At 38.4% G+C, this 22,479-nt stretch overlaps 2 protein-coding genes across 3 annotated transcripts in view; one reads left to right on the forward strand and one right to left on the reverse strand.

Moving 5' to 3' along the window:
• Positions 1–2,213: 2,213 nt before the first annotated feature.
• On the forward strand, positions 2,214–12,444 carry TRMT61B (tRNA methyltransferase 61B). Its single transcript, XM_024553023.4, has 7 exons — positions 2,214–2,943; positions 4,100–4,202; positions 6,304–6,494; positions 9,586–9,677; positions 10,082–10,308; positions 11,269–11,346; positions 11,431–12,444. Exons 1-7 carry the CDS (start codon positions 2,248–2,250, stop codon positions 11,490–11,492), a joined length of 1,449 nt encoding a protein of 482 aa, XP_024408791.2. The 5' UTR covers positions 2,214–2,247; the 3' UTR covers positions 11,493–12,444.
• SPDYA (speedy/RINGO cell cycle regulator family member A) overlaps positions 11,049–22,479 on the reverse strand; it is a 29,146-nt gene continuing 17,715 nt past the window's right edge. The window contains exons 6-7 of one of the 2 annotated variants that reach the window (XM_024553024.3): positions 20,179–20,476; positions 11,049–11,821 (exon numbers count right to left, since the gene is read on the reverse strand). In XM_024553024.3, coding sequence (XP_024408792.1) covers positions 11,730–11,821; positions 20,179–20,476 — 390 coding nt within the window. In that variant the 3' untranslated portion in view covers positions 11,049–11,729. The remainder of the gene's footprint in view (positions 11,822–20,178; positions 20,477–22,479) is intronic. The other variant, XM_045189290.2, reaches the window with a different exon arrangement.

Consider the following 22,479-nt stretch of genomic DNA (forward strand, 5'->3'; position numbering starts at 1 on the left):
CATAACCACTTTCAAGAGCACATAATCTTGGTAACTACCCTGTAATCCAATCCCTGCCTTACTTCCTTCCACCTCCATGCAGTCTTCCTTACTTCCCCATCTTCCTTTCAAATGAGTAAGAAAAGCTGCCAAACCATTATTTTCTGGAGCACTTGAAATCTTGATCCCCAGAATATATCCTCAGTTGGGCTCAAATAAACTCTTATAAAAATTGTAAAAATGTGTTAATGCATGTAAGACAAACTACTTATAACTGTATCTGTTATTCAAACAATAGAAAGAAAGGAATGCCATTTAGTGTTTGCAGTTTATCTCAGAACTCAAAGGCATGTACATTTCTTTCCCATATTTTTTCAATATAACTTCTTTCCAATTCCTACTCCTTCTGAAACAACAGTCAAATATCATTTAATAGTATTTAAGAGATAACAAAGTAGGAGTGATAAAAGTGATTGTAAGGTTTAGAATTCACAAGGTTCCAACTCAGACCCATATTTGGTGATGATAATAAAAAGACTGGTCATAAGGACTTTTCTTTTAAAAAAAAATTAAAACCAAAAGTGAGACGTGCATTTAGAGTGAGGGGGAGAGCAGTTTCTTTATTCATTTTAGGATTAAAATAGAGAAACCTGATGATGGAGTTTATGGTGGCTTATATTTTAGAAAGCACAGATTATAAAAGTATTATGTCTTCAAAAGTAATGACAAGACCTGTTTTATCGAATTTAAACTGAAATTACAGCCCTGTGAAGATACTTCGACTTTAACTCTGAGTCAGTTGTACTGTTGACAGGTCTTGGAGAAGGGATGTTAGGGTACCAAGAGCACGGACTGCTGAACCCAAATGATCTAGAGAGGAAACCCTGTCACGCGACCTGTCAGTTATGGGATGTTGCCCATATCACTGAATCTCCCTGGGTCATTTTCTTGTGTGTAAAATGGGAAAACTTATTTGTAGCATAGGGTCATTGCAAAGTTAAATGAAATAAATATCTAGCATGCCTGGTATTGCCAGGCCTTCAGTAAATATTTGCCAATTAAATTAATATTAAGTAAGTAGGTTAGTGATAGTGCTAAATGAGCCTTTGGACTCCAAAGATAACCTTTTCCTGGTTTGGTTTTGTTTTTAGGAGTAAATAAATTTACTTTTATTTAATTTTGGGGAAGGTGTCAAAACCTTTTAAAGAGATCCAATTAAAGCAAATCAGAAAATATAGTTAATGCTTTGAGCAGGGGTAGGAGGTTTAAACAACAAAAACTTCTCACAGTTCTGGAGGCTAGAAGTCCAACATCAAGATGTGGACACGTTTGGCTGCTTCTGAGAGCTCTCTCCTTGGCCTGTAGGATGGTGGTCTCCTGCCTGTGTCCTAAAGTCTTCTTCTGAGGGTAACAGTCATACTGGATTAATGCCCATTCCAATGATTTCATTCCAACTTAAATACCTCGGTAAAAACTCCGTCTCCAAATACTGTCACATGTTGAGGTGCAGAAGGTTAGATTTCAGCACATAAATTTGGGGGGGGGTGGATAAAATTAAGCTTTTAACACATCCTGCTATTCGTTTTAGCAATGGTCTTTTGAGATGCTTCTAGTTTGGGGGAGGGTAAGACACTTAGTTAACTAAATGTTATGTTTTAATTATTAAAGACAATTATGCTAAATAAGCACAACGTGAACACTGCCACTGTAATCTCTGAACCCGGGTCAAGCCTGCAAGGTGTCCAGAACCGAGTCAGAGGCACTTGGTAGGGCCGGGGAAGGAGCGCGGGTCAAGCGGGTGGCCAGTCCAACTGCCATCTGTCACAGGCAACTCTGGGCCAGTTGTATACGTCTTGGGGGTGACCAAGAGACGTTCGTGTTCCCGATTACTAGAGAACTAACCCTGGCGAAGGACTTCGGTTTACACAGAGCTTTCACAGGCTTTGTCTCTCTTAACTCCCCCTGTCCTCAGGCGATGCTGGTGGAGATCGGTCTACGGTCATCATTTAGTCTGCCCACGTTCCAAAGAAGAATTCGGGCCCTGACGGCTTTGAGCCACGATCCTGGCGCGTTGGTGATCAAGGACTTCGCTGCTCGGGTCCCCGGCTCTGCCTCTCCGCCCCCTCCACACGCAGGCGCAGTCACAGAGCTCTCCTGCCGCTGGAGCCCCGAAGTCCCCACGCGGCCGCGTAAGTGCGTCGGACAGCGAGAGACGGGGCTCACCCGGTCTTACGTCACTCGTGTGCGACAGCGCCTGCGCAGGTCAGCATGCTGGCGGTAGGCCGCCGCGGTCCAGTCTTGCTACGGCTGCGGCGCCTCTGTAGGCAGCCAGTGATTGCGACCTGTCCAGTACTGAGTGGCCTCGGACAAGAGCCCTTCGAGAGAGCCCGGTCACTGTGTCTCAAGTCCTCTCAAAGGGAAGCGCGAGATGGAGAGGGGGAGCACAAGGCGACACCAAAGAAAGTCCCCAGCGCAGAGTCGCCTCCATCTCTCCCTCCGAGCGTCCGTGGCATTGGGACCAGATGTCTTTCGTCCCTGGAAAGCCTCAGACTGCCGACGCCTCGAGAGGAGTCACCCCCTCGAGAGCGCGAGGACTCGAGTGAAGATCAGGGCCAGGCCAACCCCGCGCGCGGGGGACCCGGGACTCCCTCACAATCCGCCCTGGTTGAAGAACTTCCCGTCCCCTCTTCCCGGTCAGCTGCCGGAGAGGAGCCCTTTCGGGCTGGGGAACTGATTTTAGCTGAGGTCGGGCAGAGAGAAACACAATTTAAAAAGTTATTTAGGTTGCACAAGGTCGGACATTTAAATAGTAACTGGGGGGCAGTCCCGTTCAGCGACATCGTGGGGAAGTTCCCAGGCCAGATACTAAGGAGTTCCTCTGGTAAGCACTTCATGCTGAAGAGGCCGGCACTGGAAGACTATGTGTTACTGATGAAGAGAGGTCCTGCCATAACGTATCCAAAGGTAACGCGATGGAAGTTAGGCGCACATTGGTTCCAGAAAGAGCAAAACTGATGCACTGCTTCAGGCCCCATTCACGTACTCAAAGCAGTAAAGCACATCTCATAAGTTTCGGCTTTTTATTGTTCTCAGCCTTTGAAAAAAAAAATCCACGGATATGGCTTTTACGCTAATTTTAGGAAACAGCCAGATTTTAATTTTGGGAGTCTCTCAATTCTCTGATCTGTCAACTGAAGAGAATGTCGACTACTGTGTAGAGTGATGTGGACTCACTAGGCACATAATAAATACTTATATTTGCTCCCTATAACTCTTAAGTTTACAAGTTTAGCACCTGAGAGCATGTCGAACTCTTCTGGGGACAATTTTTAGTACCATTATGGTGGTATTTTAATCATTTAATTTAATAAGGCATGTTACTAGAGGTATATGTTACCAACAGTGGATATAAAGAAAGATAACATTCAACATAAAAGGATTATGCTTTTAAAAATATATATATTTTACTTACTTATTTTGAGAGAGAGGGGAAGGGAGGGAAGCAAAGAGGGAGAGAAACATCAGTGTGTGGTTGCCTCTCATGCAGCTGACAGGACCAAACCCACAGCCCAGGCATGTGCCCTGACGGGGAATGGACCAGCGACCTTCGCTTTGCAGGACAACACCCATCCAACTGAGCCACGCTGGTCAGGGCCCTGTCAGATTAATTTTCATAAAAAGCCATTTATACTACCTCAGTGACATGTCCCAGTTACTTACCAGGTCAAATTTAAGTGCTTTAGCCTGACATTTAAATCTCTCCTTATCTCTCTTCATCTCCCCTGAGATAGGCAATTGTGTTTACCTCTGTTTTGTTCCAAGCTGTTTCTACCTTGTGGTTGTTTCCTTAATTCAACACTCTGTCTTTAAACTAGGAGAGTCTGCTGATTTCTCCTTTCTCTGAGCTCCTATGGTACTTATCTATAATTTCAATATTATACTGCTTTATTTGCTAATTGATTCTTGAATCTCTTATCTCCTCAAGTAAAATATAAAGTCTTGCTACCAGGGCCAAGGTTTAATCCTTTGTTTTCACTTTTTCCTTCTCCGACTCCAACATAGTATTCGATAAGAGTAAGTGCTTAGTGCATGTTTATTGGTTACTGTGTTTAAATCATAGGATGTAAATATGATGCTGTCGATGATGGATATCCACCCAGGTGATACTGTTTTGGAAGCTGGCTCGGGTTCTGGTGGAATGAGTTTGTTTTTATCCAAAGCAGGTAAGAGATTGGGATAAATGAGCTGAATTTAGATAACAAAGAAAACATTCAAGTTGTTCATAAGTTAAATAAAGATGTTTTAGAAAATATCGACATAACTTTGGGATATAGAGAATTCTCTTTGAAACCAAATATAAGCAACTAAATTTACATTTTGTACATTTTTCCAGTCACTCTCTTTCTAAACCTTATTTTCTTTGATTTCTCTTACTCTCTTCATGCTTTTTAATGCTTCTACTTTATTTATAAAAGGAAAAAACAAACTTTTTTTTGGAGCATAACATAGCTACAGAAAAGTGCCAGATTGTAAATGTATATCTCAATGAATTTTTTAAAATTTTTATTTATTTATTTGTAGAGAGAGGAGAAGGGAGGGAAAAAGAGAGAAAAACATCAATGTGGGAGAGAAGCATCCATCAGTTGCCTGTCACGTGCCCCAACCGGGAACCAGGCCCACAACCTAGGCATGTGCCCTGATCAGGGAGCAAACTACAACCTTTCACTTTGTGGGACGACTCACAACCAACTGAGCCACACCAGTCAGGGCTTAATGAATTTTTACACAGTGGCCACCCTCGTGTAGTTATTACCCAGACCAAGATATGCTGCACCACAGAGCCCCCTATGTTTCCTCTCAGTCCTGTCCTCCCAGAGGTAACCACCGTTCTGACTTTTATCATCATTAATTAGTTTTGCCTGTTTTAAACCTCAGATAAAAGGGATCACACAGTATGTACTCTTTTATGTCTGGCTACTTTCATTCAACATTTTGTTTGTGAGATTCAGCCACTGCATGTAGCAGTGTTTCTTTCATTCTAGTTGCTACATAGCGCCTTCATTTTATAAATAAATCACAATTTATCCATTCTACTCTTGATGGGCATTTAAGATGAATATTATGAATAGTGCTGCTCTGAACATTCTAGTACTTGTCTTTTGGTTCACATACATACATATTTTTGTTAATAGTAGTGCCAGATGAATTCTCAGTATGAAAGAACGTAAACAGAGAGCTGTCAGCTGCTGGGCTGGCATACTATTACAGGTAAAGAATTATTGTTGGTGTTCATAAGTAGATTGATCATAATACAGAACTAAGTTAAAGCTAGATCATGAAGAATGGTCCCGTCTTTAGGAAAATCTATATGAGCCCTGGCTGGTGTAGCTCAGTGGATTGAGCATGGGCTTGTGAACTAAAGGGTTGCTGGTTCAATTCCCATTCAGGGCACATGCCTGGGTTGTGGGCCTGGTCCCCAGGAGGGGGCATGTGAGAGGCAACCACACACTGATGTTCCTCTCCCTCTCTTTCTCCTTCCCTTTCCCTCTCTCTAAAAATAAATAAATGAAATCGTTTTTTAAAAAATCTATATGAATTGTCAGTTGGTAAAAGTACTGCTTGAAGGGAACACCTAATCAAAAATCAAGAGGTATATAGTAAACATATATGTATCTGTTCATGTTCCCACCGCTTGATGTCTAGTTACTGTTACCCTAGTTGATTATTGTTCCCTATGACCACTTAATTCCTCTGAGTGTCAGGGTTGCTTTCTGGCTGCCTGTGCAGTGTTCCCTTTCTCACCTAATAGATTCCTGAGCAGTGACAGAACTCTATTTGGGTAGGTTTTTCTTTCTTTTAAGATTTTATTTATTTACTTTTAGAGGGGAAGGGAGAGAGAAAGAGAGGGAGAGAAACATCAATATGTGGTTGTCTCTCGCATGCCCCCTACTGGGACCTGGCCTGCAACCCAAGCATGTGCCCTGACTGGGAATCAAACCAGACCCGTGACCCTTTCTTTGGTTTGCAGGCCGGTGTTCAATCCACTGAGCCACACCAGCCAGGGCTCTATTTGGGTAGTTCCTTAAAAAGTCATTTATGTTGTTCTTTAATGCATTCTTCTTCTTTTTTTAACTAATAAACTGTTAGAGCAGTTGTAGGCATGTATGAGTCAATTTTATAAAGATTACAGATAGAAATATGCTACATTATACTTGAACTATTTGAGTTATTTTTTCACATCTACATAATAATACATTTTCACAATGTTTTTAATATTTTTATGAATTAATACTATAAAGTCTCATAATTTTTTTTTTAATTAAGTTGGGTCACAAGGACAAGTCATAAGTTTTGAAATACGAAAAGACTTCCATGAACTGGCTAAGAGGAATTACAAACACTGGCGTGATTCATGGAAAATTAGTCATGTAGAAGAGTGGCCAGACAATGTGGATTTTATTCATAAAGATATTTCAGGAGCAACTGAAGACATAAAATCTTTAACACTTGATGCGGTAAGTTTTCAAAAGTGTTTCCTGTGGTATTATCTAATGCAGAGTACGAAGAAAACAAGGATCACACTTCTTTTATATGGGAGAGGGTCTTCCTTCAATATTATGGTGGGCTTTAGAGCGGAGAAACTTATTGAATCAGTTGCCAAAGTTGTTAATAAATATAGGGTAGTGACCTGGGAGGAGTAGTTGAGCATCATAAACCTCAGCGTTTCTAGGATAAAGGAATAATAATTTGGAAGCAGCACTGGGAGCATATGAGACCAGCACCTGACCTCACGTTGTGAGATTTGGGGGAATAAATCTCCTCCATTTGAGAGGGAACCGGCCAGAGGCATCTTTAGACAGTTAAAGTCATGATGAAGAGGAGGATTCATTAATGATGTTGAGGATAGAAAGATTTATCATGAACACATTTCCAGAAAGTGGAGTGGAGGTTGGGTAAGGGGAGGAGCAGAGTAGTATGAAGATAAAAGGATAGATGACAAGAAGATGACATTTTAAGCTGTGAGCAGTGATGGTGGAGATGTGGGAATGGAGGTCTTAGTTGACTTCAAAGTTTTGGAAGTCTAGTATAAATTGCTTTATCTTTGATGATGCCATTATCAATTCATAGCTTGACATTATGGACTGAGGTCTAGGTAAGGAGTCTTCGTTTTTCTTAGTTGGCTGTTGGAATGTTGGATTATTTAGGACCCCTAAGGGAACCTAGGTGAGAAAGTCAAAGAGGAGAGTGATAATTTTATTAGGACTGGTTCTTTATCGAAAGCCTATAGTTTTAAAGATTTTATTTATTTAGTTTTAGAGAGAGGGGAAGGAAGGGAGAAAGAGAGGGAGGGAAATGTCAATGTGTGAGAGATACATCAATCAGTTGCTTCTCACACCCCCCCAAAGGGGACCTAGCCTGCAACCCAGGCATGTGTCCTGACTGGGAATCGAACTGGTGACCTTTCAGTTTGCAGGCCAGTGCTCAATCCACTGAGCCACACCAGCCAGGGCCGAAAGCCTACAGTTTTAGTAGTACAGCTTCCTGGACATAAAGACCACAGATCTTTTTCCTCATCCTTGTTGGCTTGTGTATTACAGCTTAATCAGGACAAAAAACCCCCATCAAGTTAGGGGGTATGGACATTATTTTATAAATTATGGGAAACTACTGAGTTTTTAAGTAGGGGAGTAGAATGTCCAAATTCCTGATTTAGAATAATTCTGGTGTTAGAATGCAGGCTGAGAGTCTATACAGAAAGCTGTAATGTTCCAACAGATATGACGAGGTCCTGAACTAAGGCAGTAGCAGTAGATGACTTGGAGAAATACTTAAGAGGTAGATTGGTGGGACTGGATAATTTTAACCCACACAGAAGCATAAAACCCCACAGATTCTCAAAAGATAATTCAAGGTAAAGAAAATGACGACTCTGAGTTTCTGGTTCGACTGACTGGATGAATGGTTAATGTTAACGGAGAACAGAGCATTGAAGAAGGCTGGCAGGTGTCTTGGCTATCTGATTTTGGTCCTTGTCAATAATCCAGTGAAACTACAGTTGAGAAACCTAATTAGGTCTGTCCTGTTGATCCTTTGAGCCAGTTGTTGAGGTCTTTACTTGGCTCTCTAATAGAAAACTAAAACTCATATTCAAACCTAAATTCTTGATTATTTCTCCTCAACCTTGATCCTCCCATAGTCTCCATCACTTTCCCTGTTAACAAATGACATCTCCATTCTGGCAGATTCCTGTGTTTCTCTTCCACCTCATAGTGAGTCCCTTAGCTCTTAGCTTTTCAAAATTTATACCCCTTCTCATCACATCCAATGCTGTTTGCTGTTGCAAGCCATCTTCATCCTTCCTTGCCCTCTCTCAGTCCTTTCTACATACAGGTTTAAAAAGTAAGTCATAATGTGCATAATGCCACTAAATTATACACTTAAAATGGCAATTGTTATTATGTTTACCATGGAAGAAAGGTTTTTTAAAAAGTCACATTATATCATTCTTTAAAACTTTCCAGTGGCTTTTCCTCTTCCTGAGTAAAGCTAAAGCTCATAAAATTCTACAGAATCTGTCCCTCTCCCACTCACCACGTCCCTACCATTTTAGAACTCGTCTCTTACGATTTTCCTCATGTTGTCTCCACTGCAGCGACAGTGGCCTTCTCAGACTCACCTTTGTATGTGCTGCTCTCTCCATCAGGAGCACACTTTCCCCTTAAATTTCTGCAGGGCAGAAAGAGATGAGGCTTACTCATCTCTTCAGGTCGCTTCACTGAGCAGCCTGTGAATACAATAGCACTTCCCTGCCCTGCCACTCTGTCCCTCGTATTCTGCTTTGTAATTCTATAGGTCTTCATGACACTCATTACCCTCTGACTTATGCATTTAGTGTTTAATGTCTGTCCCTTTATTAGGATACAAGTTCCCATGAAACCAAACGGTATGTAAGCTCCCATTATATTCTTATCACTTGGCAAAATGCTTAGTGATTTGGCACGTGGAAGGCACTTGAATAATTAGTGATTTAATTAATAATGTTGTTCCTTGATGCATCTCACTATTTTAAAAAATACAAACAATAGATAACTTATAATTTAATAAACATATTGATATGCCAACTATTCTTAGTTGTCTGGAATTATCTTTCAATAACAGTCACTTTATTTTCTATTTTGACCATATTTTGTTTTTAATTATTTCTTTGGAAAATTTTATTTACTCATTGTATTCATTTGACATCTTTTGTGATTATAGCCCTGTATTCTGTAACTGAAGAATTAAGAAATAAGGGCACACTTGTAAACCTACTTTTGCCCCCCCCATATATAAGTATACGCATGTGTTTAAAATATATCTGAAGAAGGATTCCTGTATTACCAGTATGCCCAATGCAAGGAGCATCATTACAATCTTTGTGTAGTTAACTACTGTGGCAAATTGTATAGTAATAAATATGTCTTTTGGGGAGCAGTAAAATGAGTTAGTAGTACTATATTCTGAAAAATGAAATAGTTTAACTGGGTATCAATTTACCATGATAAAAAAGGAAAACCTATGCTTTACTTAAACAGAACTCAGTCTGATTCTCTTTTTCCCCCGCAGGTAGCTTTGGATATGTTGAATCCTCAAGTTGCTCTGCCTGTTTTATATCCACATCTTAAACAGGGTGGTATATGTGCTGTGTATCTAGCAAAGTGAGTGATGGGACTATTACTTTTAATGTGATTTTAAATACTTGTCATTTTGTAACTGAGTTAGATAATACACATTATGCCGTAAAATTTATGAAACGATGTATGTCCCAAATCATTTATATTACTGTTTAAATCATCCTTTACATAAATGACAATATAACATGCATATTTTTCTGGCAATTTAGAAGAAAAGTTTTAAAAGTGTTATGTGAACAATAATGTTAAATTATGTTCTCCATATTTTTTACTTAGTATTCTATGAAATTGCTTATTATGTGCCCTCACTTGCATTTTTACTTTTTTCCCCTTCATTTAACAATAGCATTTAAATTTGGATAAGAGATACAGTAAACTTAAAGTTGTTGTACTAGAAATTTAAAGTACATTGTTTACTTTTCTGAAAGCATCACACAGGTTATTGAACTTTTAGATGGAATTCGCATCTGTGAACTTGCTCTCTCATGTGAAAAGATAAGCGAAGTCATTGTCAGAGATTGGTTGGTTTGCCTTGCAAAACAGAAAAGTGGGATTTTAGTTCAAAAAGTAGAACCTAAAATCAACGTGGATTTACAATTACATTCGCAAAAGAAAAGCAGAATTGAAGGAGAGATGTTTCAAGAGGATGACTATGGTGAGCTTTAATTTTATTTTATACAGGTGTTTGCAATAATAAATGAAGACTAGTTTTCTGAGTGTATTGACCAATAAATTATAAAAATATTTCTCAAGGATTCTTTTGTATCTAAATTGACATGTGGTATTTATGGTGTTAAATTAAAACCATAAGGGATAGAATAATGACTTTGCTTGCCTTTTCTGTAAAACTCTGATACCTTTGAAGAACTTAGCTTATTATAATATTCATATTTTACTGTGACAAGGAGGTTGGCTTATGAAATACTGTGTGTGTGCACATGTGTGTATATACACTGAAGAATTTTAAAAATTTAAATCAGTGATTATTAATGAAGGAAAAGAATTTCATGGGACCTGCTATGCAAATAACTAATATTTGCTATTTATGTTGATAGAATTCTCTAAATTCAGGTCCTCGTTGTATGTACATATTATTTTTTTTTTAAGATTTTATTTATTTATTCTTTAGAGAGAGGGAAAGGGGGGGAGAAAGAGAGGGAGAGAAACATCAATGTGCAAGAGATTACATTGATTGGTTGCCTCTCACATGCCCCCAACTGGGGAACCTGGCCTGCAACCCATGCATGTGCCCTAACTGGGAATCAAACCTGTGACCTTTTGGTTCACAGGCCAGTGCTCTATCCATGGAGCCACACCAGCCAGGGCTGTACATATTACTTAGGCTACAAACAAGCTTTTTCAAATATTCCTTGATTTATGATATGGATTTATCTATTTGGTTATAAAACAATATATAAGTTTATCATGTAATCCTTGACAAATTGTTTCTGTAAGATAACTGGTATAGTAGCTCCAAAACAAGTTCTAAAAAAATTATGTGAAAGAAAAATTTACAGTAAAGTGGCATTAATTTGTATTTTAACAGTTTTGAAATATTTGAACAAATTATGAAATATTTTACATAGCTTATAATATACATTTTGTTCTACAACAGAAGAATCACATTCTGATTTTCCATATGGATCATCTCCCTATATTGCTAGACCTATACACTGGCAAACTGGTCATACAGGTGAGTAATGTTTTCAGGCCATATTAAATGGTGTTTTCTTCTAATTATTATAATGACCTCACTTTTTTTTCCCCCTTAAATTAGCTTTTCTTGTCAAGTTGAGGAAGTTCAAACCACAACTGGGTACCTCAGATGACAACAACTGATTTGAAGACAGAAAAGTATCAAAATACAACTTTATATTGCAAATCATTACTTTCATAGATTGGTATTTTTAGCCATTACTATGATTTGTATAACTTTTACATATAATTTTGAAAAATAACAAAAGCTAAAGAAAGATGTGTAACATTTCAAAACTACTTAAATGTCCCATTTTGACACTTGTCGTGTAGTTAGACACATTGTCATTAATGATTCCAAGTTGGTCTAGTTGAGCCATCTCATTCTTCACTTTCTGTAAACCACTCCATAGATTTGTCTTTCTTCGTGAAATTGGTTTTCTTTTCTTTGTTTGATGGATGGTCATTGGCTACTGAAATAAAATATGCATTTTAAGATAAATTTAATGTACCTGTATTTTAAATACATATTTTAATGGCTTGTATGTATCTTTAAAAATTACAAAGTATACTTTTTACTTCAGAATCAATAGGGAACTTTTACAGGTTCCATGGTCATGTAAAAGGAGGTAATTTTTAAAAGTCTGTTAGTGATAGCTATGAGTAAACTGGAAGCAAAAAACTGTTAACTCAGAAATTTCATAGTAATACATAGTGTACAACAATGAGGTGATTGGTAGTGATAATATTAAGGCAAGGAAAAGGGGCAGATGTAAACAAAAGATTGTGAAGGAAGAACCAGATAAGCTGGTAATTTATTTAATGTAATGGGAGAGAAGCTATATTTCACTTTTTTATCCTCTATTTGGAAGCCCTTTCCCTTAATTCTCTGGGCAGAACTGCACTCAGTCCATGGCCAGCTCATATACTTCCTCTGAAAAGTTTTCACCAAATCTCTCACCTCACAGAATTAATTCTGGAACCTTTTGTGCTCCTAAATGTTGATCATATAATTAGCATTGCCCTTATCACATAATTTATAAACCCTGATTATATCTTCATTAAGTGTAAGGACTTTTAACCTGGATGACTAGAATAGTAGTGACAAAAATAAGAAAGTTCAGGGAAGGATTTATTTTTGAGGAAAAATTATTTGGTTTTAGATTATGTAACAAAATGTCCCATGCCTGCCTGTAAGACCCAGAACTAAGGTTGGGTATATGGCTTTTTTCCCTTGGCTTCACTCTAAAGTCTTGAGGAGTCCTTAGGTAATACATAATGATGCATATCCATGTTTCAGATGGACTGGCCTAGGTGTCATAAGGCTTCAGACAGTGTAAGGTGAAGAAAATCACTGTACAGTTGATTCTCAAACAGTATGGGGGTTAGGGGCATCAACCCCCCATGTGGTTGAAAATCTGTATATAACTTTTGATTTCCCCAAAATTTAAGTACAGTTGGCCCTTTTTATCCACAGGTTTCCCATCCACAATTCAACTGTTTTCAATCCAGGGTTAGGATCAGTGGATGCAGAGGACGAACTGTACTAATTGTACACTGTTGACTGGAAGCCTTACCAATAACAGTCAATTAACACATTTTATATATTATATGTATTATATACTGTATTATTAAAGTAAACTAGAGAAAAGAAAATGTTAAGGAAATTGTAAGGAAAATACATTTACTGTATTTATTGAAAGAAAAAGCCACATACAAGTGGAACTGTGCAGTTCAAGCCCGTGTTGTTCAAGGGTCAGCTAGTTTAGTCAGTATAGAAATGTGCAGCCCTGGCCGGTATGGCTCAGTTGGTTGGAGCATTGTTCAATTTCCAGTCAGGGCACATACCTGGGTTGCAGTGTGATCCCTGGTCCAGGTGTGTTTGGGAGGCCACCAATCGAGGCTTCTCTCTGCCATCAATGTTTCTCTTCCTTCCCCTCTCCCTTGCTCTCTAACCTTTTGGTGTCTCTGGGCCACTTTGGAAGAAGAGTTGTCTTGGGCCAAACATTAAATACATTGCTATACATAGTCAAAAAAATCTCATAATGTTTTAAGTAAATTTATGAATTAGTGTTGGGCCGCATTCATAGCCATCCTGAGCCAGCTGTATACCCCTGCTTAAAGGGAATGAAAAAATGTCCTCGGGTGAGAACTTTTTAAAAAATGTGCAGTATATTCAGCTGCAACTGGGTTCCCATCTTGCTGTTTTTGTTTTGATGTTGTTTTACCTGGCAACTGTGACTTTTCTGAGTTTGTCTCTTTATTAGTAAAACGAGTGTCATAATGCTACTTAAGGATTTTCAGGGGGCAGGTCAGGTGTTAAATGAGACTACCTTTATATGCCTAGCACATGATTGGTGATTGTGATGTATCTAAATTTGTAAAAAATGCCTCATCTATCCCTCCCCATACCCGCCTTGCCAAAATCAAAAATATTTTGCTCTTAATAAATGTCATAGCCCTGACCAGGTAGTTCAAGTGGTTAGAGTATTGTCCTGACATGCCAAGGTTGCAGGTTCAATTTCCATTCAGGGCACATATAAGAAGCAACCAATGAATGCATAAGGAAGTGCAACACCAAATCAAATGATTGATCTCTCTCTCCCCTTTCCTCTCTCCCTAAAAATAATTTAAAATTTTTTAAATAAATGTCATAAACATGTTTATGTAAAGCTTGTTTGAACATTTTGTTCTGTGGAAAGAATTTTAAAAGTAGAAAAACACGTTTTACCTGAAAAGTGAGAAGTTACTTGCTTGTGTTTGAAAGATGGAAGCATTGGTAACCATCTATGGCTAAGTTTTAGTGTAAAAGCCTGGGGGAGAGCATCAGTTCTTTCTCTCTCCTGGAGCATGCTGCATTGAGTTTTCTACAACCAAAAACTGTTAGGTGATTCCAGCCACCCTCATGTGGATGGGAGGAAGAAAATCTTGCTAGCAGAGGTCAGTAAGAAGAATCAGCAGCCGCTGAGGCAGTGAGACTGGCCACTGCTCCAGATAATATTGTGTTACCCTTAACTGCTCTCCCCTTTCTACACTCCCTCCTCCCAAATAGCTTAGTCCCATATTAAGCCTAATGAGGGAAAACGAGTGTAAATGTTTAGGTATGCAAGTTGATTTATTTGTATTTCCTACCTTCTGTCATCCTGAAACATAAGATCTTACATTTGTTTTTGAATTAACAGCTGACAAATAAATACTTGTTCCATCCTGTATTGCAGGGGTCCCCAACCCTGGGACCTAGACCAGTACAGGTCCCCTGCCTGTTAGGAACCTGCCAGGAGCAAAGCTAGCTTTCTGTCTCTGCCTCACCCTACCCCCCTGTCCACAGCAAGAGGTGAGCAGGTGAGAGCCTAAGCTCTGTCTCCACACCCCTGCCCCAACCCCCACATGCATGGAAAAGTTGTCTTTGCCCTGGCTGTTGTGACTGTATGGATTAAGTGCCGGCTTGCGAACCAAAAGGTCACGGGTTCAATTCCTGGTCAGGGTTCATGTGGGTTACAGGTCAGGCCCCTCTGGTGGTATGTGAGAGGCAACCAATGGAGGGTTTTTTTACACATCTGTTTCTCTCCCTCTTTTTCTCCCTCTCTTCCCCTCTCTCTATAACATGTGAAATCTTTGAAAAAAAAATTTTTTTTTAAAGAAAAGCTGTCTTCCAAGACACTAGTCTCTGGTGCCAAAAAGGTTGGGGACTGCTGTTGTATAGGACCTGTATATCCTAAACCAGGGCTTCAGGGTTTTCATCCAGGAATGGAGTGAAAGCACAGTTCCATTTACAACTCCCTTAAGTCAAGTGCTTACCTATTATAAGGATCAAAGAGTGTAGGTAAAAGGAGTTGGGAGAGGTGGGAGGGAAGCTAAAAGGAAAATCCTTATTTATCCTATGGTCGACCCTATTTATCTTCAAATATGAGGGAGCCAGTAAAAATTATACTTGGAGGTGTTGCCAGGGGATAGAATATATGTTCCGTCAGTCAAATCTGTGTAGTGATTACTATGGCCAGGAAATGGAACAATGACTGAGGCATGACCCTTACCTTCCTCAAGAGTCTTAAGAGTCTACTTTTTCTTTCACTAAAATTTCAGTGGCCACTTTTAATCTCATAAGGATGTGGTAAAAATAAATAGGTGAAATTCTGAAATAAGGTGGGTCTCATAGAGTTAGAAAGAACCATAAAAAATCTGTCAGTCTTATCTTCAGATGGGTGAAAATTTGGAAGAAAGGCTTTAGAAGACATGAAAAAGATCACTGCTAGTAAAATATTATTCTGGTTCTATTTCAAAATGAAAAATGTCAGAGAAATACTATAGCTTTATAAATATAATTTAAATAAAAATTATGGTGTGATTGAGCCCTGGTTGGTATGGCTCAGTGGATTGAGTGCCAGCCTGTGAACCCAAGGATCACTGGTTCAATCCCCAGTCAAGACACATGCCTGGGTTTCGAGCCAGATCCCCAGTAGGGGGTGTGCGAGAGGCAACCACACACTGATGTTTCCCTCTCTTTCTCCCTTCCTCCCACTCTGTCTAAAAATAAATAAATGAAATCTTTTAAAAAAACTGTGGTGTGATTGACTAAAAGTATTTCTACTTTATATGATTTTTTTGTAATGTAAAATATTCTTCAATGCCACTTAAATCCCAACAAAAATGAAGTATGCAAATAATTAACAGTATTTGTACCATGTCATGATTTAAAATCAGGTTTTCAAAAACTAATGACATGGGCAAATGCTTTATGATAAGCGAAAAAAAAAAAAGTAGGCCTAGACATGGTATGGTGCTAATTTCTTTTTAAATAAAAAAGTAGAAAAAGTGTATAGTATTCCAAAGCTATAGTAATCAAAATGATATTGTATTGGCATAAAACAGACACCAAGATCAATGGAACAGAATAGAGAACACACAAATAAACCATCATATCTATGGTTTGTAGTCAATTAACTTACAACAAAGAAGCCAAGGGTATGTGTACAATTGGGAAAGAATAATGGTGTTGGACTGCAAAGAATGAAACTAGACCAGTATCTTACACCATGCACAAAAATCTGCTAGCAAAAGGCTTAAATGTAATTTCTGAAACCATAAAACTCAGAAGAAAACAGAAGGTAAGCTCCTTGGTATAGGTCTTGGCAATGGTTTTTTGCACTTGACACCAAAAGCAAAGAAGCAAAAATAAATAGTGAGCCATCACACTAAAAAGCTTACAGCAAAGGAGATGTTCAACAAAGTGAAAAGACAACCTATGGAATGGGAAAAAAATACTCGCCAATTATACATTTCATAAGGGGTTAACATTCAAAATATATAAGAACTCATATAACTCAATAGAAAAAAAACCCTAGCCAATTTAAATGGGCAGAGGAGATAACCATTTTTCAAAAGAAGAAATACAAATGGCTAACAGGTACATGATAAGGTGTCCAACATAACTAATTATCAGGGAAATACAAATCAAAACCACAATGAGCTATCTCACACCTGTTAAAAAGACAAGAAATACGTGTTGGTGAGGATGTGGAGAAAAGGGAACCCTTATATGTGGTTGGTAGTAATGTAAATTGGCACAGACAATATGGAAAGCAGTATGGAGGCTCCTCAAGAAAGTAAAAATAGAACTACCATACGATCCAGAAATATCACTTCTGGGTACTTGTGTGAAGGAAACAAAATCACTATCTCAAGAAGACATTTGCACCCTCATGATTACTGACACATTATTTACAATATCCAAGCGTGGTATGTATATGCAATGGAATTATTCAGCCAAAAAAAAAGGAAATCCTGCTGTTTTCAACAACACAATGGACCTTGAGGACATGATGCTAAGTGAAATAAATTAGAGAAAGGTAAATACTGTGTGATTTCACTTACATGTGGAATTAAAAAAAAAAAAACCCCAAACTCATAGATTCGAAGTACCTATTGCTGGTTTCCAGAGGTGGGGGTTAGGGGAGCAGGCAAAATGCATGAAGGTGGCCAAAAGGTACAAACTTCTAGTTGTAAGATAAATAAGTCCTGGGAACGTAATGTACAGCATGGTGACTACAGTCAACAATACTGTATTGGATACTTGGAAGTTGCTAAGAGAATAGATCTTCAAAGTTCTCATCACAAGAATTATAAACATGCGGTGATGAATGTTAATTTATTGTGGTAATCATTTTGCAATCTATACATACATCAAATCATGTATGCCTAAAACTAAAACAATGTTATATTTCAATTATATCTCAATGTTTTAAAAGTATACAGAAAAAGAAGGGGTAAGACAAAGGACCTCTGTGTTTCCTTTCCAACCTTATAACATAGTACTATTAAACTTTTAAAATAAAAAGAAGTATAGATAAGACAGAGAGTTCAGACCAAGATGGAGGCGTAGATAGAAACACTTCGCTTCCTTGCACAACAAAAAGAAGGAAACAACCAGCTTAGGGGGAAAAAAACAATCAGAACTGCCAGAAAACCAAACTGCATGGAAGTCCGACAACCAAGTAGTTAAAGAAGAAACATGTATCTACTCTGGTAGGAGGGGTGAAGATGGGAAGCTGGGGTGGAGAGGACTTGCAGCAAGGCAGTGGAAGGGAGTTCCCACATTTGCTTGTGGATAAGCTGGGAAGGAAAACTGGAGAGCAAGACAAACCACGCAACCAAGGGTCCCAGCATGGGGAAATAAAGCCTCAAAAACTCTGGCTGTAAAAACCTGTAGTGGTTGCAGCAGCAGGAGAAATTCCCAGCCTCACAGGAGAGTCTGTTGGAGAGGCCCACGGGGTCCTAGAATGTACACAAGCCCACCCACCTGGAATCAGCACCTGAAAGGGCACAATCCACTTGTGGGAAGCAGGGGAAGTGACTGAAAGTGGGGTGAGAGCCAAGGAAGATAGGAAGCGGCATTATTCCCCCTCTGATCCCTTCCCCACATACAGCACCACAACGCAGCATTGTGGATTACCAGCCCTAATACCTAAGTCTCTGCCCCTTACCATGCAACAGGTATGCCAAGACAAAGAAACTTGGCCCAAAAGAAAGAACAGATCAAAACTCCAGAAAAAGCTAAGTGACAAGGAGACAGACAACCTATCCGATGCGGGTTCAAAACACTGGTAGGATGCTCACAGAAATGACAGTTTGGTTGCAAAATGGAGGCTATACAAAGTGAAATAAAGGAAAATATACAAGGAGCCAACAGTGAAGGGAAGGAAACTAGGACTTAAATCAACGGTTTGGAGCAGAAGGAAGAAATAAACATGCAACTGGAACAGAATGAAGCAACAAGAATTCAGAAAAATGAGGAGAGGCTAAGGAACCTGTGAGACAACTTTAAACATTCCAAAATCCAAATCATAGGGGTTCCAGAAGGAGAAGAGGAAGAACAAGAAATTGGAAACTTATTTGAACAAATAATGAAGAAAACCTTCTCCAATCTGGTGGAGGAACCAGACATGCAAGTCCAGGAAGCTCAGAGAGTCCCAAAGACATTGGACCCAAAGAAGAACACACCAAGATGCATCATAATTAAATTACCCAAGATTAAAGATAAGGACAGAATCTTAAAAGCAGCAAGAGAAAAGGAGACAGTTACCTACAAAGGAGTTCCCATAAGACTATCAGCTGATTTCTCAAAAGAAACCTTACAGGCAACAAAGGGCTGGAAAGAAGCATTCCAAGTCATGAAAAGCAAGGACCTACATCCAAGATTACTCTATCCTTATCATTTAGAATGGAAGGGCAGAGAAAGTGCTTCCCAGATAATGTCAAGTTAAAGGAGTTCATCATCACCAAGCCCTTATTATATGAAATGTTAAAGGGACTTATCTAAGGAAAAGAAGATGGTCAAAAATATGAAGAACAAAATGACAACAGACTCCAACTATCAACAACTGAACCTGAAAAACAAAAACAAAAACTAAGCAAACTACTAGAACAGGGGCAGAATCACAGAAATGGAGATCACATGGAGGGTTATCAGTGGAGAGGGGGAGAGGAAGAATGGGGTTAAAAGGTACAGGGAAAAAGAAGCATAAATAGTAGGTACAAAATAGGGGGTGGTTAAGAATAGTATAGGAAATGGAGAAGCCAAAGAATTTATATGTACAACCCATGGACATGAACTAAGGGTTGGGGGCGGGAATGCTGGAGTGTGGGAATTGCAGGGTGAAGGGGGATATAGGGGAGAAAAAATTGGGACAACTGCAACAGCATAATCAATAAAATATATTTCACAAAATATAGAAGGAAACCAATAATTAATCACTGGTAAAACTAGATGGTGAAATTATAAGTGAATTTATTTTCTTCTTAAAACTTCTTTTGAATAAAAGAAACATATCAGCCTTGGCTGGGTAGTTTAGCTAGTTAGAGCTTCATCCCAATATACCAAGGTTATAAATTCGACCCCCACTCAAGGCACATACAAATATCAATCAATGAATGCATAAATGGAACAAATCAATATTTCTCTCTCTTCTCTCTTTCTCTCCCTTTGTCTCCCCCCATCTCTCAAATCAATAAACAAAAATTAAAATAAAAAACATTTCAAATGCTTTCAAAGATACTTACTACCTAAAATACTTGGGACCCATAGTAATTAAATTTCACTTTAACATAAATCATGTTAAAAATCTTTTAGTTTAGGTAAGGTATCAACAAAATAGTAACACAAGACAAAAAGTAACTGAAAAGGGGAAAACTTTCAATACTGATTTAATTCATAGTGTTGCAGTATATGTTATTATGTTTCCCTGACTGTTAAGGACTGACTGTAGGTCAATAACTAACTTGGGTTTATTAATAACTTGCATAAATCTAATTCTGACATATCACTAAATCATACCTTGAGAATAGCTATAAGCTTGAGAAGGATCAACTATCATGCCCACTGAGAATGGGTTGTGGGATTCCTGAGAATGCTTCTCCATCACCTGCACTGTATCACTGGATGAAGACGATGATGAAGACAATCCCAGTCTAACGTATCTTCCTTTTTTACCACAGAGTGAGCAATCTACCGGTGTGCCACTAGGTCCCCGGGGCAGTTGTACTTCATCTCTGTTGTAGTTTCTAACAGCTCCACTGTGATGCACAGAGCGTTCTCGTTGCCATATATAATGGGTCGGAGCAATGGCCATAACCTACAGTGGAAAGCTTTCTTTTAGAATTTTAATAAGTTTTAAGAATTTAGTAAAATTAAGTATAAAAATTATAATCTAAGAACAGCTATCTCTAAAACTAGATTTAAAAATCTAAGTTACCGATGTTGAAAAAAACAGCATCTCCAGATATGGCAGTATTTACCTATAAAGTGATTCATTGCTTGGATCCTTAAAACAATAATTGAAAGTATTTAAATTATTGAAAATAGGAAATAGGACTGCAGCAGCCTTCTTGAGTTTTTGAATTCTGAATACTTTAAGTTCATAAAAGACAATATAGTTATCCCAAAACAATTCTTAACTTTGGAGTGCACTGAGCTGAAAATACGTTTAATTGAGGTTTCCAACTATATATGTTAGGCTAATCTTAAAATGTTTGCAATTATGGCAAGGGATGTAGAAAGAGTACAGGTAAGTTATTTAACCTTTCTGTTCCTCAGTTTCCTCATCTGTACCATGAAGAGAATGTGTTTATTTTAGAGGGTTGTTGTAAGGATTACATAAATTATTTATGAAGCACTCAAGATTCCTCACTACATGTCAGGCATTGTTGTCTAAGTTTTGTCAGATGAAACACTGTCTTTACAGTCAGGATAGACGTCATTTCCTATCCTGATGCCCATGTGCTAGCTCCATGATACTGGGCAAGCTACTTACCCTTTCAGAGGCTCAGTTTCTTTGTATCTAAAATGTGGACACTATCTGCTTCATAGGATGTTCTGAGGATTAGATAGGTGTAAAATCTGTATCACATCATAAACAACTGACAAATGTTAGCTAGTTAAGCCAAGTTGGGTATCTATATGCTGACCTCATGATGTCTAAAACTCCTAAGGCAGGATGTTAGAATGTTACTTCTAAGCAAAAATGTTTAGTTGCAGTTACCAGTGACCCACAGTAAATGAAAACTGTGGAATCTAAGCATTAGACAGTGCCCTATTAATTGTATAGGCCAGTGATTTTCAAACTGTTTTGAGGAGCCCTGAGGTTTCACAGACTATTTGGGGGGATTTTAAGAGGGACTAGGGGTACCAGAGCAGGTAGAGAAGCTCAACTTGGGGGACTGTGTGTAAATTTTTATTTGGAAAGGAAAAAGGCTTTTGCTGTTAAAAAATGTATACCTTGAAACCCCTAGATTAAGACCAGTCCCCCAAGAAAGTGGGATTACTGTAGCCTTCTTGAGATAAATGGCATAAATAATGTTAGCTATGCTAATTTTTAAAAAGTATACTTTAGGATTGAATTTATTTTATAATCCACTTCTTTTAAATCCTTCAAAAAAGCTTTCAACCAAAGACATGTAATAATTACACATATTTAAAAAGGTAGAAGTAAATAAAGGTGTTAACTCTACAAACATATCTTTAACAATAAAAAACTAGATTCAGAGCTATCTAAGTAAAAAAGTAGAATACCAGAATTTCTTATTCCTTCTATATGTATCTATTATTTTTCCTCAACACTTCAATAGCTTTACTTAGCATGTCTGAAGTGTCCTCTCCCTTTGTCTTAGTGTTACCTTTCCCTCGATGCTCAGCATAACTCCCACCTTTCTAAACACTCCTGCTTTCAGATTGTTTTGTTTTATTGTTAAGGCTGTATTAGGATCTTTAGCATATGAGTGTCTAGTACTCAGATGTATCTTTTTATACGTGTAACCTATCCTCCTGAAAGTCCCCTTTGTGCAGGAAGTCTCTCATATACCTCTCTATCAAATGCCCTCCACACAATATTATGCAGTCATTAAATATTTTGAATGACATAAAAATTAAGAACTAGAGACCACTGATATTATGAACCTTCAATAATATTATCTTTGTAGGAATCTTATAGCAAAGTCTAGTGAGAAGAGCAAAGGGAAATATGAAGTAAAGGATACAAAGTAGGTTTGGTAAACTGTTCATTCTGGAATAAACTAAGCATCATCGTCTCTCCACATGCTAACTCAGCTAGACCAATGCATGCTTATGTGCTTGCTTACT

Source organism: Desmodus rotundus, chromosome 5 (genome assembly GCF_022682495.2).
Source record: "Desmodus rotundus isolate HL8 chromosome 5, HLdesRot8A.1, whole genome shotgun sequence".
In the NCBI taxonomy this organism is placed as follows: Eukaryota; Metazoa; Chordata; class Mammalia; order Chiroptera; family Phyllostomidae; genus Desmodus; species Desmodus rotundus.